This window comes from Lissotriton vulgaris, chromosome 12 (assembly GCF_964263255.1).
Source record: "Lissotriton vulgaris chromosome 12, aLisVul1.2, whole genome shotgun sequence".
Lineage (NCBI taxonomy): Eukaryota > Metazoa > Chordata > Amphibia > Caudata > Salamandridae > Lissotriton > Lissotriton vulgaris.
The window spans coordinates 34,390,505-34,415,012 of record NC_141700.1 but is presented as its reverse complement, the minus strand read 5'-3'; the positions used below and the strand labels follow the sequence as shown (position 1 = coordinate 34,415,012).

Genomic DNA, 24,508 nt, shown 5'->3' with positions numbered 1-24,508 from the left:
GAAGTTAGATCTTAAGAATTTAGTAGCTCTTTGAGGAATTGACATTAGAGAAATGCATTTCAGTCATTTGCGGTCTACATCACATGGATCACTTTATCTACTGAAAGTTTCTAACAAACTAACCTGGTAGGCTGCAGCGGATTTTTCCACCGCCCATAAATTTTGAAGTTTCGCAAATTCTAGAAGTTTTGATGATGGAACCATGCTATAATTTGGAATATTAATCACTGTTCTAGGCAACTTTAATGCTTCAAGAAGAGATCCAAACTGTCTAGCCAATTTGTTTGAATTCAGTTTGGCTCTGAGAAGTTGTCAAGCGGATGCCTAAAATGAGTCGGGCAGCCTTCTTCCCCACAAACCTGAGTGAGGTCAAAAGAATAATGGGAATGCACCTTGCTTGGTTCCTCATTGAAGAATCAGTCACTGCTTTATTACTAATTCACCTAATAAAATTCCATTGCTTTGGCCAAATATTTAGCTTAGGCGTTTGCACGATCAACAATAAAAGATTACCTCATTTCTGCATGCAAATTCCTACCGCCCTCATGAGCTGTACGCATATATCGGTTTTCTGCACAGCTTTAAAAAACTGTCTGCATACTGAGAACTCAACACTTGAAACTACTGAGATGGACCGATTCCATCTCATACCCCAAGAGGTGACCAAGTACAGTTTCACATACAAGTACACGCTTACACTGTTCCACTTGTACAGTAAAATGATTTTGTAATATGGCATATTTAACAGAAAGGGTTGGCTCCACTTAGGAGAGGAAGCAACCATATAAAACATTTCATAATTCAATAAATATGCGCCTAGCCAGACAGTGGGTACCTTCTTGGCACAGTTTTTTAAATTCATGCAGTTATTTGTATTGCCATGGGCTACAGTTCCAAGCTTTGCAGTTGTCTCCATAAACATGGTACAATCTGGTATATTTATATACTGTTCTGAATACGGTGGTAGCGCAGACCGGCATTACCTTTTAATGGCCTTGCACTGTTCAGAAATACAAAGAAAAACAGAATGACCAGTGTTCATGATATTTACACATGTCAACATAAGAGACTGGTATCTGGTGAGCTGTCCCTCGATTGTAGCAGCTCCAGTTATCACCTATGAAGCCCGCCTTTTGATATATGCTCATAAAGCCCATATCCGATTTAAACTGGGCTTCTTTAGATTATATCATTTGCCAAGTCTCCCACCGACAAACTTGTCACTGCACAGACTTGGTGCTATCTTGTGCAACGTCACATGGGGGAACCATGCCAGCTTAGTGTCAAGACTTGCAGAGAAAGAAGGCCTCATTGTTTGGGCCTAAAGACTTCAGAAAATGTGCATATTTCAACAAGAACCACATAGATTTCTTGCTAGGGTTCCGTCACTCCCACTGAACAGAGGGGTGACATCTATTCCACCTCACCTTTCTCAGGGCTGGTCGTCCACTTGGCTTTTCATTAGCAACTGTGACAGGTTCCTCAACTAAAAGTTAAACCGAAGACATAGTTAAGATTGAAGAACATACTTGTCAATAACCACAAATCTCAAAAATGCACCACCACAATACTGTAAACACCTATGGGCATCCCCGGTCTATTACAACCATACAACGGTGGCGTGAGCAATATTTGCTAGGCCACAAACAAGTCAAGCTGTGGCACCCAGCATAGATTTTTTGATGCATCTCAAATATTTCATGGTTTTGTGCCTGGATTTTTCCTGGCCACCTAGTCTTTGAGAAGTTCTGCACTCACGCATATAATTTCCCTTCTCCTTGAAATGGTATCTACAAGCAGATTGTTAACAATTTCTGGTACGGTTCGGCTTCTCTTCTGCACTACGCCAGACGAAACAGCTTTAAACCATATAGCCTGAGCTACAGAAGCAGCCGGTTACTCTAATTTGGACAAAATAATCTTGATGGTATAAATGGGACAGTGCTATAAATCTACTTGCCTTTGGACAGCTCCCCAACACGCCCTCTCTTTGGGGATTTAAGGGGGCTAGCCTTAGTAGGGCGACCTCTTTTCCGACTGTGTGTAGGGGTGGAAGGGGCACTCTCGGAGGCATTGCTCTCTGCCTCACATTCAGCTTGCTCTTGGTCCTCATCATCCTCTTCATCAGAGGCCTCTGGTTCCTGCTGCGCAGGCTTAGAATCTTCGCTATTACCATCGCCTGGTTCAGAGACTTGAGCGTCACCAGGTTCCTCTTTAACCTTGGCCGATCCAGACGCAGGTTTGGCTTCTTTGAATTCAGCCAACTTCTTCTGATAGTATTTGTATGCTTCACTGTCTTCCTCTTTTAAAAACCTATAAAGTAAACATGTTGACAAGATTTCGGATGTCAATTTGCAGTGCATCACTGAACAAAAAATTCAATTCTAAAAAGGGTTTACTCAAACTGAAGTGACACCATCACTTAAAAATTTACATACAGTACATTTTTATCAATGTAAAAACTGGGGGTCGTTTCAGGACCATCTGGCATTGTTTTATCAGCCAGGAGTAAGTAAATAGGTTGCAAGACGTAAGTGGACTGTGTGTGCTTACGCCACACTGAATTAAGATTGCTGAATCCCTTTCAATTTAAGCAAATGTTTAGATCCGATGGAGCCTTTGTTCACCGCAATTCCACTGTTAATCAAATGATCCCTTAGGGCATCAGAGCCACTAATTGCATATACCATGAGAAAGGCTCCCAGTTTTCACTGATTTTTACACTGAACAGATCAAATGCAACCAGTTAGACTGTACTTATTAAAAGTAAAGAAAAAAAAAAGTGCCCCTGACTCTCCATGCAGACATTTACTGGCGAGCAAGCCACTGCAAAGAGCGACAGAGCAAGCTGTGAAAGCTAATGTGTCCAAGTGAGAACGAAAATGCTGCAAACACTCTTGGAAATACATCTTGGTTTAAAAATATATATATATTGATAAAAACTCAAAATAAATCTAGATGGCATAAATGAATATGCCAACATATAAAGTGTACTTCTAAAATTACTACATTAAAAGCAAGAACAGTTATCAGCAATTGTACTTGGATCTACAAAACCATCAGAACATCATGCTGCAATTCTGATCAGAGTGCAGTTTCCTCACTTATATTTTGCCAGTCAAAAATGAGCTAGGCAACATAAAAACCCCAAGGAGACACTGAATTTAAATTCAGTTATATTCTACCACAGCTCACATTTTCACACGCCTTCTCTGTTAGATTCAGAATTATTTAATGAGACCCACTATAGTCCCTTGTACGGAGAATCAAAGTGGAAGCAGCTGTTCTGCTTTCCTTTCCTCCTTCCCAACCTGCAGCAGAGGCTGTAGACCATAGGGTCTGCTCTTTAGTTTCCCATGAACTGAAGTGGACAGGAGTGTTGTGCTATAAGCACCATCGAAGCCCATCATTAGCAAAAATTAAGTTTTTGGATAATAAGATGAAAAATATTAATAGTCTGGTACCTATTGACATCCCTCTAAGTTTGTGAGAGCCACAGCCTTTAGATGGGAGTAAGCAAACCCTACAATAAGCACCTAGAGCTGGTTCCACCATGCAATACCTAAATCAGCACACCATATTTATCTGCTAATCTCCTCCACTGAAGATCTAAATCAACACACCAAGTTTAGAAGGAAACAGAGCTTCCTACACATAACTATGAAAAATGCAATTGAAATGTAGGACTCTGGGAAGTTTCCCTCGCAAACTTCCTGTATTTTTCATGTTGAAAGCTGAACCTTTGTCGGACTTAAATTTCGGAGGCGGGAGGACTCGCCAACATCCCCCAACTGGACTGCAAACTTTAGAGGAAAGCAAAGTTAAAATTAACTCAAGAAAAGAGCACGCACATGGTCAGCACCAACTTGTACTCTCAAAGAACATGCACTCATGAGGTAGCATTTCCAGTTTCACATTGAAACCAGTCAAATGCGTGGCATGCATAGTAAATTTGAAAACTGTCTAGTATGTGAAGGGCATATAATAAGGAAACACGCAAGATTACGCCTATATAATAAAAGATTAGAATTCTGCAAATAGGAACTTTGGTAACCCTAACAAAATACCCATTGCAGGCAACAAGAAGAGGGCAAAGAATAATCATAAATCCAGATTCAAGGGGATCACTTTTAAATTGTTTTTGTGGTTTCAACAAATGTTAGTAAACCAAACACAAGGGGGCTGGGTAGACCATAACATAAATAAATGCTGTAAGGTGACAGCCCTTCTCCAAAAGGAGCAAACTCCATTTAGTACAATTATATATATGATGAAGGATCGTAAGAAAACGCCAGAGCAAAAATCCAGATCCAAAGGATGTAATGAGTCACAGACATATAGATATCTACAAGTACGTACACAGACTAACAAATAATTGGAACGTTATTGTGAAAGTAAAAAAAATAATCATCACACCCAATGGTATTTGCACGTGTGATATCTTCTGTAACCCAAAACAACTGAATAACGGGATACCGTTTCCTTCAAAAGTCAGACACGTCTGCACAAACTGCAAACTCGGTCGGATATGCACACAGGTCACGTCGTACATTACATCTAAAACAAACTTCCAGTATATATACCTTTCAAAAACTGTAAAACCCTAAGAAGACAGCAAGCGGAGTTGGCAGATTTTACATTTTAAATTTAGCTATCAGACATTTGCGGTAGTGCTAAGGAAGTTGCCATGTCAGCGACCACAGACAAAGGGAATGCCAGCCACACACACCTTTCCAGCTGCACAGTAACCAAGCCGGGGCTCCACGGCAGGTGGGGAGGGGCGATGCTCTCTGCACACGGAATGGAAAGGGAGGATTCACAGACTGAGCACAGTAAGAGACCTGCTGGGTCAGCGCCCCCATTCCAGTCTCTAATTAAAATGGAGGCGAGGCTGGGCAGATGTGTCTGGCTTCAAGGGGAGACATTTGCCCAAGAGAGGTCTGGCTGAAAAATACAGTGCGCTGGCTGGAGACAGCCTGGGGATTATTAGCTCAGCCCTGCCCGCTCTAGAGAGGTGGGGGTTGGGAGTGCTTCCATGGGGTCACGGATCGCTCTGGGGGTTGGGAAGGGTGCCAGACTACTGCTGCCCCACCCCCCATTCTGTACTTACCTAGGGCGGTGGATAAGCTTCGGGTTCATTTAGGCCCTAGTCGCATGGGCTGATCCAGACACAGACAAGGAGTAAAGAGCAGCCCCCACCAGTGTAGAACAGAAAGACTGGAACGGCACATCAGAGGGATCTGAGGCAACGTCCTCCGCATCTCCCGGGGTTCCCTCCAGGCCACGGGAGCCCCGCGGGCGCCGCCATACTTTTTGCCGTCTTCCTTCTTCCCCCAGGCTGCCGGGGGCGGGCACTTCCGGCCGGCCGCGCTAGGATTGGCCGGCCGGCCAGTCACGGGGCGGGAAACGGGGGAGGAGAGACGCAGAAGTGCCGGCAATGCCGGACCAGACTCTGGGGCGTTCCCGGGGTCGCGTGACGTCGGCAAAAGCCAAAGAATGTCGGGAACGCCCCCGTGTCTGGTCCGGCATTGACGGACAGGCCCCTCGTCCAATGGCAAGGCTCCATTTACGGAGCCAGCCAATGAATGAGGAGGGCCGACCCAAAGCACACTACAGTTCTCATCAGGTTTTCGCCTGCTTTTTTTTCCCCCACTCTCCTCCTCTCAGAATGGGCTGTCTCTCGCGTCTATCTCAATAGCCCCCTCCATACCGACCTCCCCTCATTTCTCTGTTTCTTTCTCCCCCTCATCCTCACCAGGTGGCTCACCTTCATTCCACATTTGTCCTTCTTCTCCACGCCTTGCCTTCTCTCTCCCTGTCTCTCCCCACCTCTCACTCATTTTTTTCTTTCGCTTTCGCTCTCTAGTCATTTGTCTCTCTCTGTCTGTAGCTCTCTCCTCATTCTTTCTTCATCCCTTCCTCTGTAACCCATTATCGTTCTTTCTGTTTCCACCCCTGTCTGTCGTTCTCTCCTGCGCACCCTCTCGTTTTCTTTACCTCTCCCACCTTCTCTTCCTTCTGTGCGGCCCCAGTCTGCTGCGTTCTCCACACTCACTTGGTTTTAAGTTCTCTGTGAATTCTTCCGCTTCCAGCCCTCCACCCAAGGCCTGTCTTCTCCTCTCGCCCATTTCTCCTCCTGCCTCCACACATTTACACAACACTCACGAATTTCATGTTTGCCCGTGTAAACGCCCCCCCCCCCCCTCACCTGTTCTCTTTCCCTTCCTTGTATGTTCTGGCGCCTGCTCTGATTATCTACCTGGGTCTTTCTGCTTCCACATTCCTCTCTACCCCCCCCCCTACCTGCCTCTCGCCCCCTCCCTCCTTCCATCGCGCCCTGTTTGTCCCTTCTCGGTGCCCATTTACCTTCATGCCTCAATGATAGTACTCTCTTCACCCCCCCTCCCCCAATCCTCCAGCCCCCCCCCTACCCCGCGTGTCTCTCTTTCCGTTTCCTACTCTCTCCCTTTCCACCAATCACCTCCCGCATACCTATAGAGCGCAGTGAGGCGAGGCCCCGCTTTACAAGCACATTTGTCAACATAAAAGCGACAGGCCGGGCCCCGCCTGGAAGTTTCACTTAGGAGGTTAAGCCTCAATCATGGCCGCGGTCCCCGGAGAGGGGCCGGCTCTATCCGCGCGGTGATTATGCGCAGTGTGCTCTGTTGCTGCTCCCTAATAGGGGAACATATGGTGTCAATTTGGACGCCCTGCACCATATACACTCAGGAGTCATTAGCGCGAGGCCTGCGGAGCCGGCAGCGGCCCCGGAACCACCCGGGCTGCACCCTCAGGAGGTGTTTAGAGGCTTGCAGGGGCCCTGTGTAGGAATTCACGTGCACACATTGTTCGCCCAGGCGTGTGCAGAAATCTACGTGTGCGCATAATGCGCGCTCCATATACGAATATGTATATATGTACATGGGCCGCTCGGGCAAGTGATACAGAGAGACCGCCCTGGTCGCACGCCTTCCACATGGGTTTACCTGGGCCGTGTTCATGAATGCACAAGCAAGCATCGTACGTGGGCCACCAAACAACGCACATGAATACACATGCATACATTGCACAGGGGGTCACCTGGTACTTGTTCGGTAATGCGCGTATACTAATTGTACAGAGGGCCACATGTACCTTGTGCACGCCGCGCCATTCTCGAATTCACGTGCATGTATATAAGGGTCACGCGGACACGTTGTACAGAGGGATGAGCACGTGACTGACGTGTACATTTTGGACAGAGATTGCCCAATGCTTATTTAGGAACTCAGAAGTATGCAGCAACTATTGGGGTGGGTCTGCAGCAGGTGCATGCTGCGCACAGGGACCCAAGGCATGTGTGTATGAATTTACATATGGACATAAACATACTATCAGGAGATTAGAAGCCACCCTGTGCGCTCCGCAGACAGGATGGGACACGGAGGTGCGTCAGGCAGCAGTGTGCATACAGATCCTTAGCACGCACACACACACACGCGCGCTCGGGAAATAGGCCACGTTCACGCGGCGCCTACACCCTGTTCTTTTTCACACACAAGATTTCACAGTGTAACTTCATATGCCTGCGTACATACGAGGAAATCGAGAAAGGACCACGTTCGCACGAGGCCCGGCCTTTATTCGTTTATTTCTGCTTTAACACAAACTTACTTGCAAGCGTCACTTTCATGGGCGCCACTACTTATAAGAAACTCGAGAAAGAGCCAAGTTCACCTAGCACCGGTCTGCCTTATGTTTTTCTTTAACACGCACGTTTTCACTAGTGTGCATACATACAAAAGACAAGGAGTAAAGAGCAGCCCCCACCAGTGTAGAACAGAAAGACTGGAACGGCACATCAGAGGGATCTGAGGCAACGTCCTCCGCATCTCCCGGGGTTCCCTCCAGGCCACGGGAGCCCCGCGGGCGCCGCCATACTTTTTGCCGTCTTCCTTCTTCCCCCGGGCTGCCGGGGACGGGCACTTCCGGCCGGCCGCGCTAGGATTGGCCGGCCGGCCAGTCACGGGGCGGGAAACGGGGGAGGAGAGACGCAGAAGTGCCGGCAATGCCGGACCAGACTCGGGGGCGTTCCCGGCGTCGCGTGACGTCGGCAAAAGCCAAAGAATGTCGGGAACGCCCCCGTGTCTGGTCCGGCATTGACGGACAGGCCCCTCGTCCAATGGCAAGGCTCCATTTACGGAGCCAGCCAATGAATGAGGAGGGCCGACCCAAAGCACACTACAGTTCTCATCAGGTTTTCGCCTGCGCGAAAAAGCTGCGCAGAAAGCGCAGCTTTCGCCAGGCAAAACCTAAAAATTAATACAAATAAATATGCAATGGACTGAAAAACACTGGTATGAACACGTATAAAGCTTCCACTTTCTTGAATTATGCTGGAATTGAAAAGAACAAAAATGCCTACAAGCTCAAAAACTGTTCTCAAACGCTGAATTCACATAGATAACTCACCAAAAGTCAGGATTGCTGGTGATGCTATCCGTATTGAAAGTTTTTGAGTCTGGTCCCATTTCAATAACCAACCTGGCAAGATTGTGTACAGTTTCCCGGGTCTTGGAGTCAACTATACAAAGAAGAACGAAAAAAACAGTACATTGCAGTTTTAAAGAATTTAAATGAATTTCAGGAGAAATAACACAGAAACGATGCATCTCCAATTGAACAAAGTAGTAATTGACATATGTCTTCCCAGAAAATGATAAGCAAAAACACTCGGTAATTCAGGACTATTGTCACTAATGCAGAACCCCCCCCCCTAGTGCAGGCTTTCAGTCACGAATGCCAAACCCACCCGCTGCAGGCCTTCAGTCACTAATGCCGAACCCACCCTCTGCTTCACAATTTGCAGCTTAAAACAGGCTGAAGTTAAAAACCTTGAGTTACTAAAACTTTATGGAATGAAACTCAGCCTGTGTCACAGGTCACCTGATCTCACGACCGTTGTATTCTGCACTAAATAACTGGAACTTGGTTTTGGACTGGGAGGCCCTTTGCACTGGGCCTAGTATTGCTTACTGCTATAGCTTGGCTTCAAACTGGTACTAATGAGGTGCAAGCAATGCCCAGTGTTAACAAGATTAACAATAAAACAAAGCAATAGCATCACAAAGTGTTCTGCATTATGCCACGTAATTTGCCTTACGCCTCAAACCTGCCACATTTTTCGGCACTCCACTGTCACACAATTCCATTGGCCATGACCATAAAAGTTATTGGACTTGATTTTTATCTTAATGTTCACTAGCGGAGGGTAGGGTTAAACAAAAAAACGATACATTTCCCAAAAATAGAAGGACTACAATTTTACTTCCACACAGCGCACAGAATGACAGTGCTCGGTAGTAGAGAATTACAGAAGAGGCAGTAAGAAGGTACCTAAAATGCTATTAAACCCAGCAGATTGCGGGTTATTTAAATTGACTTCTTATAACAGCAGCTATCACCGTTTTCCAAAACTTTATAAGATACCACCCAGCGTTTTCAGCCGATCCGCTCTAAAAACTGGGACATGAGCTTAATTTCTTGCAATTTGCTGGGACAGCTCGTAAAAAACCTGGACTGTCCGTCCGAGTAAATCCTGACAGCCAATCACCCTAGCGGAGGAGGGTCATATCACTACAGTTACTGATGATTTAATATTGGTTGCACATGTCTAAATATTCGCTCAGGAAATTACCATGCAAGTCCATAACAACTCCACACAGAACTAATTCATGTACTGAGGACACTTATAAATGGCTGGCCTTGGCACTTGCGGAGCTGTGGTCTGAACACTGAGCATTTCATACCCTGGGTTGGCATACTTTTGTAAGAGCTGTGTCAGGATATCTGCCTTGAGAAAAAGGTCAAATGTATGCACAGTTGCTGCAGACTTGCATTCTAGTCTGTGAGGCAATCAAGTGCTACCTAATATTCCACACGGGGTACTAGTCTGCACTTTAACTCAGCATTGGATATCACCCACCCCCCCCCCCATAAGCGGCATCGTTAATACGAGATGTTGTGAGCTGGACAAGCGCAGTTAGCACCCAGGGTTCACCCGGTGGAAATGCTTTACTTGGATATGAAGCCTCAGCAAACGCTCCTTTCTTGAAGGAATTGTACATAGTTAATCCTGGCATCATTTTACTACCCCATCGGCTCCTTATATTCTACTCTCATCCTCTGCATCATTTATAGTATACATAAACTACGCCAATCAATATACTTAAGAGGATGCTAACTTAATTAACTGTGCCAGCAAACTGCGATTCCATTAAGCTCATTTAGCGTTTTACCAGTTTTCTCCAGTTACCCAACCAGAAGAAGCTCAAATATTTTACAATGTATTAGACACTGTGGATTTAACCAACTCAAAGCCAAATAGGGTTTTGACTGAGCTGAAAGACAGCGCTAAAGGCCACGCCTCCCAGACAAATACTCATTATTTGGTCCTTGCATGCCATGTGCCACACTGCTCTGGTTTATGGCGATCCTGGGTCTACGGCATATAGACCACTGTGAGATCACCATTAACCAAAGGTACGTATAGGCTTTTAGATCGGAGAGTACAAATCTGGTCCTCTAGCTCATCTACACTACGCATATAAGCCATACTACACTCTCATCCAAAGCACCTGCCCTTAATAGCAAGCTGCACATCGCAAGCAGGTCAGGAGTAAGAAGTGCCAAAAACAAAGTAAAGATATCCCACCTCCTGAGCATTCATCATCAGAAGAATCTTCAGCTGCATCGTCGGATTTGTCTGTGGCTTGATTACCAGTTGCCTTCTTCTTAGCAGACAACGCACCAGTCACTGTTTTACCAATCTTTTTATGTTTTGAGGAAACCACGCCTTTCATAATTTTCTTTTTAACTTCTTTAGCTTTTCTGGCATACAACATGGATTTAGATTCAGCTGCGAGCTCTTCTGGAGTTTTGTCATCGGTCTGCACAGTTCGCTCCGTTGTGGCCTGCTTCAGCTTTTGCAGTTCTGCTAGCTTTAAACGGTAATATTTATATTCATGACTATTTTCATCAAATAAAAACCTAGAAGAAAAATAAAAAAATATCAAAACACTGTGCATGATCAAATTACAAGTAGTGCAACAGGCAGTGACCCTGATGCACGCATTCTATAGTAATTGTCCCAGTGGTCCTTAATTTGTATCAAGCCTTGCTCTTCCCATCGAGAGACATTAGATAATGAAGGGGAATCGCTTGTGCGTTTGTGTAAAAAACTCTTGCCCATTGCTCTATTCTCTCACCCAAGGGAAGGAATAGCGTCAGCAAAAATAGTTCACAGCAAGCACATTTATTCGCTCTGCTTGGCTGTCTAGCTTGCCGGTACTGTGCCTTAACCAGCTAGGCTAATTAAGGATTGCTCCCCTTCCCAAGCTTCTGAAGTAGTTTTCAGACAGGCCCAAGGACTCAACATAGCAAACTTCAGTTGTTTGTCCAATTGGATTAATCTACCTGGAAAGGGACCTACATAAATCCACTAGAACTTTAGAGGGTAATGCATGATGGACTGGCATCAGAGGAACTGAGCATTAGCTATAATCAACATATATATATCAACATTCTTCAAAGAACACAGAATGCTGCGGCAAGGATCCTCACAGGGACCTCCTGTAGAGCCTCAGCCAAACCTGCCCTTAAGGCACTACATTGGCTGCCGATCCGCGAAAGAGTCAAATTTAAGGCCCTGTGTACCACTCATAAAGCTATGCAACATCAAGGGCCTCTAATGCTAAAAGCGATGATCTTCCCATATAGACCCAACAGGCCCCTACGCTCAGCCCAAGATCATCTGGCCACAGAATCAAAAAAGCCCGAACTGGAGGACGTCGCTTCTCGGTTACAGCGGCTACCACCTGGAATGCTCTGCCATCTCATCTTCGTTCCGAAACCAATCATTTGAAATTTCGGAAGCTTCTTAAAACGCATCTCTTTCCGCAATAACTATCCTCCCTACCACCGGCCTCCTCCCCCAGAGGTTCTGCAATCTCAGCGCTGGGACGCTCACGGGCAGCCATGCGCTATAGAAAACCCAAATTTCATTTCATTTCTATAATGCCTATAGGTTTTCTTTCCAAAAATACCCACAGGCACTTACACTTCAACAGATCTAACATTCCTGTTTGATTAATAACTCTCTGAATGCCAGGCCACAATCCGATATGTTTGTTTGGACACCTTCAAAACACTCACCAAAAGTCAGGCTTCTCTTTCTCCGGTTTCTCTGCATCAGTTGAGTCTCTTTCTTTCCAGGTCTCAATTGCATTCTGAAGCAGTGTATCGACTGTCTCCAAGACCTTTGGATCAGCTGGTTTAAGGTCTAACAATATATAAAATAAGATTGTTATTTCACTGTCCAAGTCACCATCTAAATCAGAAGTGTACACAGTTCTAGCAGAGACCTACACAACAGTTAAGTCATGCTTCCTTGCACAATTTCTGAATCTATAATTTATAAAACTGCTGAAGTGGTTTACTATACCCCAATAACACAATGCAAACGTAAGGAAATGAAACAACAATACTAAAGGTTGAGATTCCGTTTGCTAGATTTGATAAGAGTACTCGAGAAAGGGGCTGTTACAGGACACTTTCAGACTTCTCAGTTAATGACAGCTGCACGTTTGCCCATCAAGTAAAATGTAAACAGACCTCCATCTAACAAATAAGTTTACTTAGAGCACAAGACTGAAAAAATATATCTAGTTACCTTGAAGCTCTGAGTCTTTAAGCTTAGCTTGCAGAACTTGTTCTTCTTTCTCCTTCGGTACATCAATGTTTTTGTTCAACGTAAGTTGGTGTCCGCTTTTCTTCAGCCAAGTCTTCAGCTGGGCCAAGTACTTGGTTCCAAACAAATACGAATCGTCCATATTTGGAAAGTCAGCTGGCTTTGGAGCTTCTTCCCCAACGCCAAGAACTTTCAAGATTCTGCTCTGCCTCAAATATGTCGCGAGGGAATAGGTCTGGCCGAACAACAACAAGGACTGACGACAATAGAAAATGGTTTTCTTCAAAGCAGAAAAGATGTTGGCAGGAGTGTAATATCCAGTGTTTACATTGACTTCAAACGTGTTGCAAGCCAAAAAGAGTGGGTGAGCACTCTTCAGAAGATAGTGCTGAAGTGATGTTAAGTACTGGTCAAATGGATTTATATAGTCACGTATATCTTTTGGAGAAGTAATAACATTGTTCTCCATCAACAATGTCACAAGGTCTTTATCCAAGTTGGTCTTCTTTAGAGCAGCATGGTTAAAAAGCTTTATCAAATAAAAGCAGCGTGATCTGAGCTCTGGTGGAAAGGGTTGCTTGAACATGGCCAGCGTATTAACGGCTGTTTCTGTATCCAGGGCACTCTGAGCCGGATTCTTTCGCCTGTAATCATTTGCATTAATTCGGTGGAAACCTGCCCATGTGGCAATCTTGGTACTGCTCTCCAGCGCAGCCTTTGTTTTCTTGTCCAAAGTGGTCCCTGGTTTGGTTACAGACAGCGCATTGCTGCCTGAAGCTCCCCTGCCTCTTGCAGCACCTCTCACACTACCTCCACGCACAGCTGCTCCTCGCCCCCGTACAGGAAAGGCTCCCTCGGGTCGCTGGCCAAATTTCCCCCCACGACCTCTTGCAGAGATGGGCCCACCATCTCCAGGAGTAAAGAATGCACCACCGACTACACCACCCCTTCTCGGTGGAAATAGTCCAACATCACCACGGGTGGGAAATAGGCCCACTTCACTTCTTGGCGGTACTCTACCCCCTTCACCCCACAGGTGCAACCTCTCACCCTCACCACGCTGAGGAAATGGCCCACTATCAACACGAGGAGGGAACCGCTCTCCATCACCCCTCAAAGGAAAGGGTACTCCATCGCCCCGGGGATGGAACCTTGCCCCATCTGCCCTGGGTGAGAACAGCCCTCCATCACCCCGCATTGGAAACCGCTCCGGATCAACACGTGGAGGAACACTCCTGGCAAATAGTTGCTCTGGTGATCCAAGTGGACTGGAGTTTCTTTGTGCAGCTATTCGAAACTCCTGCTCTCGAGATCGCTGCTGTGCAAAGTCATCATTCACTACAGGACGTCTACTGAAATAAGGATCTTCATCCCTTAGAGGACTGCGGGATCTTCTACGCTCCAAGAAAGTTGCACTTGTCTGTTCGCTTTCAAAATCTCTTCTCGAAGGTCCTGTGAAGGCCCCTCTTCTACTCTCAAGAGGAGAACGCATTGCCACATCTTGAAAGTTATCTCCATACGCTTGTGGTCGTGGTCTAGCGGCGGTCCTCATTGGGCCTAAGTGTGAAAATAAAAGAAAAAAAATTACTCTTGGTGAATACCATTTTTTACATGCAGTTAAAATAAGCTATAGCAAATTCAGATAACGCAGCAAAAGATCACTTGAGTGGAAAAATTACTTTAGTACCAATGCTAAACGCTGTCATATTAGTTCAAATCTTAAACCTAACATCTGCAATATCTGTTAGTTTAAGAGTCTCATTTGAAAAAGAGTCTCATTTGAAAAATAGTTAAGTGCTGCCAACTTTTGTAGCCAACCGTTTATTATTTTAAGACAGATTGTAGAATTGGCTATAGAGTTCAAATAAACAGTATAATTTGGTGACATTAGCAATAAATTGCTGTGTTAAAAAAACAGGGCAAGGTGCCACTAAATAGTAATATTAAGAAAAATGGCATTCTGTACCTGAAGCAGCAGCACCCCGATTCATGCGAACGGTTCCAACCATTTCAGACATTATTGCTTCGAAAATCTCACGAGACACCTGTCGGTCTGCCATTGTTAGACAACCTATAGTAAAAAAAAAAATGAAGTGTAAGTAGCACACTCAGTATAATTGAGAAAAAAACAGCATGGAGCACCATGAACCATGGCACACCATAGCCCCCAGCGCCCTGTAAATCTACCTAACCACACTTCTCACCCTCATAACACTGCCTACCTCTGCACCACATACATATGATGTTCCACTCTATCATACAATCCTATAACCAGTATTCGCTGCCACCCAATGAAATGACTAACCACACAACTCCCACGGACCAAAATAATGTTTCTTGGAGCAGGTAGCAATTCCAAAAGACACGCTATGATGGCCAGGCAAACAATTAATGTACTGCATTTTTAGATCAAGCCTAGAGCCAGCGTGCATGCGCTGCTATTCGTATTTTTGGGTATTTGTAGAGCATGACATTCATCCAGAGGGAAATCACAGCGCTAGGAACGAAAGAAATGCAGTGCGGGTTATTCTAAGTAATATTTGGTTGGGTCAGTATCTAGGGAACAGAAGGTTTTCAACTTCAATTGACCAACAGATAGTCAGCGGTCAGCCATAGGCCGAGTGGGATGTTGTTCCAGAGGACCGCCGCTGATTTAGAGACTGATCGGTCACCCATCCTGACTTCGACAATGCACGTGACTGTTGCAAAGGCCTGTTGACGCAATCTCGGGTTGCACGATGGGACATTGAAATCTATTTTGCCTCGTAAAATGTGTGGACCCTTCTTATGCAAGTTTCTGTGTGCGTAGTTTTGGACCACATGGAGTCAAGTGAAAAGATAAAATCGGCCATGCCAACATAGTGCATTGCCATAGTCCAGCCTGCTCAGAAAAAGTGCCTGTCACTGTTTTTCTGCAATTCAAAGGGATCCAGCGAAAGAGTCTTCTTAAGAGTTTGTGTGGCGAAACCTTTTCCGCACAGAGTGCATACTTGATCCTGCACGGATTCTTTGCAGCTCGCTTTGGTTCAGGGGCGGTTCCTAGCGCCGGGGGCCATCAGCTACTGTCCCAAATTGCATGTGCGCCTCCAAAAAGCAAGATCTCAGATTTTCCAGCATTTCATTTTAGGCAGTCCCCAGACATCCAGCCTGCAATTTCAGTGAGGCAGTCTATTAGGTTGCATTGGTCAGCCTGTCAGACACGGGGATCAGTAATTGTGTATCGTCTGCTTACGAGCTGATTTCAAAACCCCATTTCCTGATGATGTCCGCCAGGTAGGAGACATATACATCACAGCACTGCTCCCTGTGGAACTCCCCATTTAATGCTTTTTTTCGGTGGAGGAACAAGATCCCATTTGGATTATTTGGGTTCGATCTTTCAGGAAAGATGTGAACCATTGACCAGAGCCTTTTTTCGTGGAGGGTTCGTAGTACGTTATTGTGAGAGAGGGTTGAAAGCCGTAATAAGGTCCAAATGGATCTGTGCTACGGCTTTGCCTTGAACTAGTGATCTGATATTGTCAGACACAGCAAGTAAGGTGGCCTCAGTGCTGCTGTTGGGCCTAAAGCCAGTTTGTGAGGGGTCTAGAAAGTGATTAGTTTCAAAGAATGTGGTACGTTGTCTATTGACCAATCACTCCAGGACCTTGGACAAGTCTTGTAATTGAGAGCTTGGCCGGAAGTTTGCTGGATCGTAGATTTCAAGGCCTGATTTATTTAGATGGGGAAAGACCACTGTTTTTGCAAGGCATGTGGTAATGGCTCTAAAGTTCGAACACACATACTACTTTTTTGGTCAGCCTTTCCAAATTGCATTGCTGTCATTAGTAAACAGTGCACATGTGTCCCACCTTGTGGCTTGTTTGTTAAAGCCTTGGCACTTCCTTGGATTGGCCTAAAGTATTGAAAACCTAGTTCTTTACAGACTCATCCATAATTCCAAAGATCAGAATGGACCTGAAGCTGCATTGTGACCCAAACGTCTTTTCTTTTGGGTAAAGACAGTTTTAGGAATATTTAAAATTGGCATGAATATTATGAGGAGATATACACATACATTATTGATGATTGCACAGGGTACAGATCTCATAGTGTACGTTTGTGTCAAAACTTGGATCTTAAAAACGGGGTAAGTTGTATCTGAGAGTCCTCCATTTGTTCAAATACTCTGGGAAAATCTCTTTTTTGAGACTTTTTAGATCTGGAAAACGTGCCTATCACTGAAAAGGGTGAATTGCATGACGTCCAGGTTTTTGAATGTTAATGGGATAAAATAACAATTTGGATGTGTATTTGAGCCTGGATCACAGCTGAGTCTAGAAGATTTTGATTATTGGGGCACCCTGTGTTGTTAAGTAATTTGTAAATCTTAAGCAAATAATATTTTGAACATCGAGGTAGTGTTCAGTTCAGTTCTTTTATTTATTTCGAAGGTTAAAAACCATCATAAAAATACATGGCAATACATGATCACATAAAACCATACTGAACAACATGACATTTTTAAAAAGAGCGACAAGTTAAAAAGGGGTTTTTGTAGATAGTAGAAACAGAGTGCAAATATGACACAAGGCCCCCATATGACTTTAGTTTCCTCCCATTCCCACCAACTTTATCAGCACCTTGTGTTTCTTAGTTTAAAGCAATTTTTAGGAAACTCATGGCAGCAAACAGAGTACGCATTTCAGTGGCTCTTTGCAAAAACAATAAAGCAGATTTGGCATGGATAATGTTTGAGTCCTTTAAAACATCCACCAAGAATCTTTGACGCAGTGTTTTATAAAAAGAACACAGTAATACAAAATGAAGGGTGTCCTGCGGAGACCTATTGTAGCAGCCGCAGGCACCCTTCTGCTCAATTGTTTGGGTAAACCCAGGCGGATAAGCTAAAGTGTGGTGCAACAAATTGAGCCTAAAACGAGTCATTAAAAACCTCTCGTGTTGACTGTACATTAAAATGATACGGTTCCATGCCCACTTTATTGCAGACATGCGAATGAGCAACTGCCGAGGGTTTAGTAGAGTCAAGCTCCCTCCTCCTACCATCATATTTTTCCAGTGGTTGCTTTTGTACAGAGTGTCTGGAATATATGTCCACCATAGAGGGGTCCAGAAATAGCCTTTGCTCGTCAATATCCCCCAATGTGTCTTTAACGTATTTCAGCCAGGGGATTTGGAGCCATCTCTCCTTCAGCAGGCAATCCTGGATGATCTGTATGGACAGTTCCGCATTGGTGTTTGACCAAATTTTAAGCCAGGCCAGTATGGGTCTCAGTCTGATCAGGTCGGCTATGTATGGGGTACCCAACTCTTCGTGTGTTATCGCTGCTGGGATGCTCAACGGGAACTTTAACAGTTTTTTTAAGAATTTGTCTTCCTCTCTTTGTAATGGTTGTGCATCCCTGAAACCCCACACTTCGGCTCCATAGATGGTCTTTGAGATGCTGACCGATCTATACAATGTCATCACCTGCTCAGGGGACCAGCGTCCCATTCGTCGGGCAAAGTTTAGTATAGCTCCATTTGCTGAGACTAGTCTCCTAGCCCTCTCCTCTATCAGAGGGGCAAACTTGAAATTTTCATCAAATAAAAGCCCCAAGTACGGAAATGAGTTGACAGTGTCCAAGACATGATCCCCTAGTTTGAACACAAATTTCTTCTGTGGTTTCTTCCCCACTACCATGATGAAAGATTTTGTCATGTCGACGGAAAGGTCCAAATTCCTCATGAAGTCAGAGAAACCCTTAATTAAGAGCTGCAGGCCAACTGCCGTTGGTGCTAGGAGGACCGCGTCATCAGCGTACAGAAGTACCGGCAGATGACGCGAGCCCACCTTAGGACAGTCAGTTCCCAGTGCTGAGGAGATATACACATAGATTATTGATGATTGCACAGGGTACAGATCTCATAGTGTACGTTTGTGTCAAAACTTGGATCTTAAAAACGGGGTAAGTGGTATCTGAGAGTCCTCCATTTGTTCAACGACTCTGGGAAAATCTCTTTTTTGACACTTTTTAGATCTGAAAAACGTGCCTATCACTGAAAAGGGTGAATTGCACGACGTCCAGGTTTTTGAAGGTTAATGGGATAAAATAACAATTCGGATGTGTATTTGAGCCTGGATCACAGCTGAGTCAAGAAGATTTTGATTATTGGGGCACCCTGTGTTAAGTAATTTGTAAATCTTAAGCAAATAATATTTTTAACATCGAGGTAGTGGTTTATGCCATATTGTAAAGTTTGAGTTGGTATTGCAAAATGCGGCTAACGTAAGGAAAAGTTTGTAAGATGATGTTGTATAAGATTATATTTTTTATATGCAGTTAAATTATCAGGATTTGCAAACCTACTCAAATTGCATTTGTGCATAACGATAAATTTTTATTTGATGACATATAATCAATACACTTAAAAATGTCCAACTTTCAGCAAAAATAGTCTGTTTTTAAGCAGATCAAAAATTGCTAAAAAGTTATCAGTGTAGCAAAGAGTCTGGAGCTCCACAAAAGATAGGAAAGGGGTAGGGAAGAGAGGAGAGAGGGTATTGTATAGCAAAGCAAATGGCTTTAACTTAAAAGGCGATACAAGGAATGCCGCCTCGCCAAAACTGCACTGATTAATGCTGTCAAAGGGGAAAGCCCATCAATAGTTAGAGAGCAAAGAAAGGCCTATAACAAAATAATATTAAAAGCTAAATCCTCATGGGATGAGGAATTGTGGCTCAATATGTTAATAGCCGCTAAAACAAAGGACCAGAAACAATTTTGGGAATTGGCAGCTAAAGAAAATAAACGAGAGAAAGGTTCCAGGGAGGTCTATTTAGATGAAGACACTTGGGTTAAGCACTTTTCGTTATTGTATGCAGCCAAAACCCCGACCGAGGCAGCAAACGATGTACCCCCCCCCTAAAATATCAGCTAACACTCAGCAGGTAGTGTTCACCTTACAAGAAACAGAGGCAGCAATTATTTCAATCAAGAAAGGGAAGGCGCCAGGGCTCGATAGAATCCCTGGTGACCTGTATCTGTATAGCATCAAAGTCTGGGCACCCTATCTAAATCATTTATTTAACATGATTACAGCTAGTGAGCACATTCCAGATACTTGGAATGGCGCAGAAATCATCACCATTTTTAAAAAAGGGGATCGTGGTGATCCAGCAAATTACCGCCCCATTAGTCTTTTAGATATTACGCAAAAAATATAGGCTAGGCATATTCTTAATAGAATAAATTCATGGTTGGAAGAGGAGTCAATTTTATCTAAATACCAGGCGGGATTCCGAAGCAAAACAAGTACTATAGACCAAGTATTCAGGCTATGCTGCTTGTATTGGAAGTATGTCATCATGCGCAAAGGTCACTTGTATGTGACCTTTGTCGACTTACGAGCAGCATTCGACCTCATCCCACGAGATCTACTTTGGGAAACCCTGAATAGACAAGGGCTGCCTGGCGACTTATTAAAACTAGTAATAGGATTGCATCGGGAGAATTACGCTAAGGTTAGATGGGCCCAAACGGGGAACTCACACACCCAATCCCAATAAAAAGGGGAGTGCGGCAGGGCTGCGTCCTGGCGCCTACCCTATTCTCCCTCTATGTAAACGACATTGCAACCTACATGGAAGATTGCGATAATGATTCTCCTCGACTGGGAGGGGAACGCGTTGCGTCCCTCCTCTTCGCGGATGACACAATCCTAATATCGCAAACGCCACATGGCCTACAGATCCTATTAGACAGGTTCCAACAGTACTGTATCCATAAAGGATTAGAAATCAACATAACAAAAACAAAATACATGGCTCTGAACCCGCACAAAACTTTTAAAAAGAATTTAATGTTGAATGGGCAAAGATTAGACTCGAGCACAGTTTTACCTACCTGGGGGTACTGATGGACTCCGCAATGGGTTGGGGCCCACAATTGGAAAAATCTAAATTGGTGTTCAGACAAAATTGCTTCCCAATCACACAGAGATATAACAAAAGTGTAAACAAAGCAGTTACTCCCGCGATAGAGCTTTTTAGATATAAGGTACAATCCGCCTCCCTGTATGGGGCAGAAATCTGGGGTCCAATATGTAAAAAATCTTGTGATGTATTGGAAAATAAATTTGTCAGGGGACTATTAAAAATTCCAACTAACACCCCCCTGATACCCCTATATTTAGATCTTAACATCAAACACACAGACCAGCATGCTATATTGAGACCATTGCTGATGTGGATCAGATTATGGACAACCATAGAACTATCTGACTACAGAAATGGCCTGAAGGAAGTTTTAGAGTTGGATAGAGATAATAAGATTTTTTGGTTTAAGCATGTGAAAAACTGGCTTACCAAGCTCGGATTAGCACACTTTTGGAACGAGACGGAATCTCTAAACCTAAACTCCAAGAAAATTGTTAAACTAAGCTTCTGGTCATATGTGAACTATGATTCTGTGTATTCGAGAAACCATGGCCCCCTTACTGAAAAATTTCTACTGGCAAAAAATGAGGTTCTATTCGAACAATTTCTAGATGAAATTCAACCCCCACTGGCAAAATCCCTATATCTAAAATTTAGGTATGGAACGTTGAGGATAAAAGTAACTGAGAAAAGATGGGGGAAGTCTGATAAAGAGCATTGTACTTTGTGCACCGATAACCAAAGGGAGGACATCTTCCACATATTGTTCTTTTGCCCTAGTTACGACAAAGCTAGGAAAAAAATGGATAGTCCCCCTGTGCCGCAATCTTGGTACATCTTCCCATAGGGAAGCGGGCAGAATCCTAACCATGGACACCAGTCAAGTAATTGTGTTCGGTATTAGCAAATTCCTATTGTCCACCTATTTTGTTAGAAGGAAACTATCTCTTCCATTTTAAACTAGACTCCCCGGAACCATGAATAAAGCCAATGTATAGCATTTTAACCTTGGTTGTAAACTCAATTTAATGTTTTTTTAACTTTTCTACTTTTTTTTTAAATATTTTAATATTTATTGATACTGTGCCAAACTGAATTGTATATTATGTGCTCTATTGATGAAATACTTGCCAATGTGTTAAATTGATGAAATGTAGAAGTAACGCAATACTAGGGTGCCCTTATGATGAAGATTTTACTGTTTGTCTTATAATGTACTGTATATTTTATTGTATCTTTTATGTTGCAATGCAACGAAATAAAGATTGAATTGATTGATTGATAAAAGGCGATACCTATTGCATTTTTAATGCGTGTTAATTTATCATTTCAGTCAATTACACCAGTTGCACAAAGTTCTACCTCTTCCCCCAATTTGTTTTTTCTCTCCACGTTTTGCCCCAAACTGCAAATTACTGGCGCTGTTATTTGCAAAAACGCAGGAATCCTTTTATACCTCGTTTTTTACAGGCTTTATTATTAGGGACGAATCTCTTCACAAAGTTAGACCTGCTGAACTAATAAAAAGAAGCACATTCCCATCTCCACTGCCATGTGTTGCAAAAATAAATAACGCACACACGTGTGCGCACAAACACATAGGCAAACTCACAGACATGTATGTAGGGACACCTTACAGACCAGCTAAGGATGTATTCTAAAATCATTGCACCCGTGGATATCTGGCTGCCGGATAAGTGTTTCCAAATAGCCTTTATTCTGCTTTCAATACATTGTCTCCCAGCAATCTTTACCTGGGTTTTACTTAAAATTACAAGTATTTTTAATCTGTGGTTTCTGCAGTCGCAAGAACTCTGATCATTCAACAGAAGACTGCATGGACAGAGTATTTCATTACCAAATTCTTGCTGTTGTAGTTTGAAAAAAATATTTGTAAGCGTTTTCCCCATTTTAAAAATGTTTTGTTTCAACAAATTGTTGTATAGAGTGGGAGCGGAAACCTTGATAAATTCCATAGAAACATCATTGAGCTGAGAAGAAGTAAAGGAAGGGGCCCCTTAGCCAGGTACATGTTTAGGTCGAGCCCAAGTCATCACGCATGCTATATTCTCTCTGTGAGGTTTTAAACACACCAACCTAACTAACAAACATTGGCAAAATAAACAGCTCTAGTTAAACACTTATGAAGTCACAAAGGCGAGGCCAAAGCTTGTTCCTATTCGCCATAATTCCACTAGACTATCTTCAAGTGGGGTACAGACCTTGTACCACTCTGGGGACTAAAAGTTAGGGGTTCAGCGCAAGAATGAAAGAGCGTGGCGGCAAGACCGGGGGTTCAAGGTGAAGCATGCGTAGCCTCAAGACTGCTCTACACCAGAGCATAACAACAAAGTGTGTTCAAGCAAGGATTTACGTGAGTTAACAAATACATGACATGCAGATGTACTTCGAGTGTATAGCTGTAGTGCAGAAGCTTCGATTGCCTTATTCTCTTGCACAGTAACACAATAAATCTTTTAAGTAGTACAAAGATGCTCACTAGTTCGGCTACCAAAGACTATTTTAAACATGTGTATTTGCACAGAATCTCTAACAAAGCTTGGTATAATTCATCAATTCCGTGCACATACAAACGACATCTAACCAAAGTAGGGACACAATTATACTGCACTGTTTCATCTGCACCGCCACGTGCCCCCATCACATACAAAGCCTGGCCCACAAAGTGCGTGTGGAGATAGATAAGGGCCCATAAAGACACAGGCGCCCAGCTAGCACAGCGCTGAGGGCACCATCCACACCACAATACCAACGCGGCTGTAACAAACGCTCGGAAAGGGGTGCAAAAGCTTCAGACGCTTTTAATTAAACAAGGTATTCCATAACCCACCCAGCCTGCCACGTCCAAGGGATACAACGGCCAGACCTGGCCCATCCCCGTCACAGGAAGGGTCAGTGGGCCCACATTCGAGGGTCCACGCCCAGCTGCACGAAGCCGCAGTGCCTCACCTGCCCACGCCCCGGCCGGACCCCGGGGGAGGCCGCTGCCGCGCGCTCGCGCCTGGCCCCGCTGCTGAAATGGCGGCGCGGCGCCCCCGTTCTACCACCAAGATGGCGGCCGGTGGGCTCGCGCCAGCCACCGCCGGCGCGCCTTACAAAGGGGCCCACGCCCAGAAGCCGCCGCCGCGCGCTCAGCCTACACAGCCGGACGCCGTGCGGCGCGAGACGGCCTGGCGGCTGACGCCTCCGCGGCCCTGAAGCGCGTCACAGGCGTACACGTCTTCAACGCACAAAGCAGAGGCCCGGGCGCCGGTCAGCGAGACAGACACTCACCGGGACGCGAAGGGTCGATGCTCGGCTGCACCCGCACGGCGGCGGCTCGGGCTCCTTTCCCAGCGCTGCGCTCCTCTCTGCCGCTGGTACGATTCCCTCGCGCGCTGAGTACGAGTGCCGTGCCGCGACGCACCACTATGACGCACTTCCGAGCCCGGCGACAAACGTGACGGCGCTTCCGCTCAGTTGGAACGGATGCGTCCCTTCATCTCGACCAACCGGGGCCTTCTTTTGTCACAGCGAGCAGCTCATTGGATGCTTCTTAGGACCACTCAGTCATGATGTCATAATAGGCCTCGAAGCACTTTGAGCAGCTGTCCCTACACAAAGGCCTTTATGCAATCCTTTATAGGAGGTGATGCAGGATAAAACATATAGCTCAGGTCCAGAATGTTTATTTCTATTACATATACAGTGTATAGTAGTTGATGCAGAGTAAAACATGTAGCTCAGGTCAAGAATGTTGATTTATTTGAGATATAAGGAGGCTAGAATATATAGTACCCCAGCCATACAGTATAATGATATTGCAAGCCACAGAAGAGTTCCATAGCCATAGAGGCACAAGT

General features: G+C 44.6%; 1 protein-coding gene across 2 annotated transcripts in view; it reads right to left on the bottom strand.

Annotated features, from left to right (window-relative positions):
• The window catches only part of LOC147673151 (uncharacterized), a 52,042-nt gene extending 27,904 nt beyond the window's left edge, over positions 1 to 24,138 (bottom strand). Inside the window, exons 1-8 of one of the 2 annotated variants that reach the window (XM_086946902.1) lie at positions 23,940 to 24,138; positions 14,694 to 14,798; positions 12,710 to 14,284; positions 12,193 to 12,319; positions 10,694 to 11,028; positions 8,452 to 8,563; positions 1,961 to 2,313; positions 1,428 to 1,486 (exon numbers count right to left, since the gene is read on the bottom strand). In XM_086946902.1, the coding sequence (XP_086803028.1) occupies positions 1,428 to 1,486; positions 1,961 to 2,313; positions 8,452 to 8,563; positions 10,694 to 11,028; positions 12,193 to 12,319; positions 12,710 to 14,284; positions 14,694 to 14,787 (2,655 nt within the window). In that variant the 5' untranslated portion in view covers positions 14,788 to 14,798; positions 23,940 to 24,138. The remainder of the gene's footprint in view (positions 1 to 1,427; positions 1,487 to 1,960; positions 2,314 to 8,451; positions 8,564 to 10,693; positions 11,029 to 12,192; positions 12,320 to 12,709; positions 14,285 to 14,693; positions 14,799 to 23,939) is intronic. The other variant, XM_086946903.1, reaches the window with a different exon arrangement.
• Positions 24,139 to 24,508: the final 370 nt, after the last annotated feature.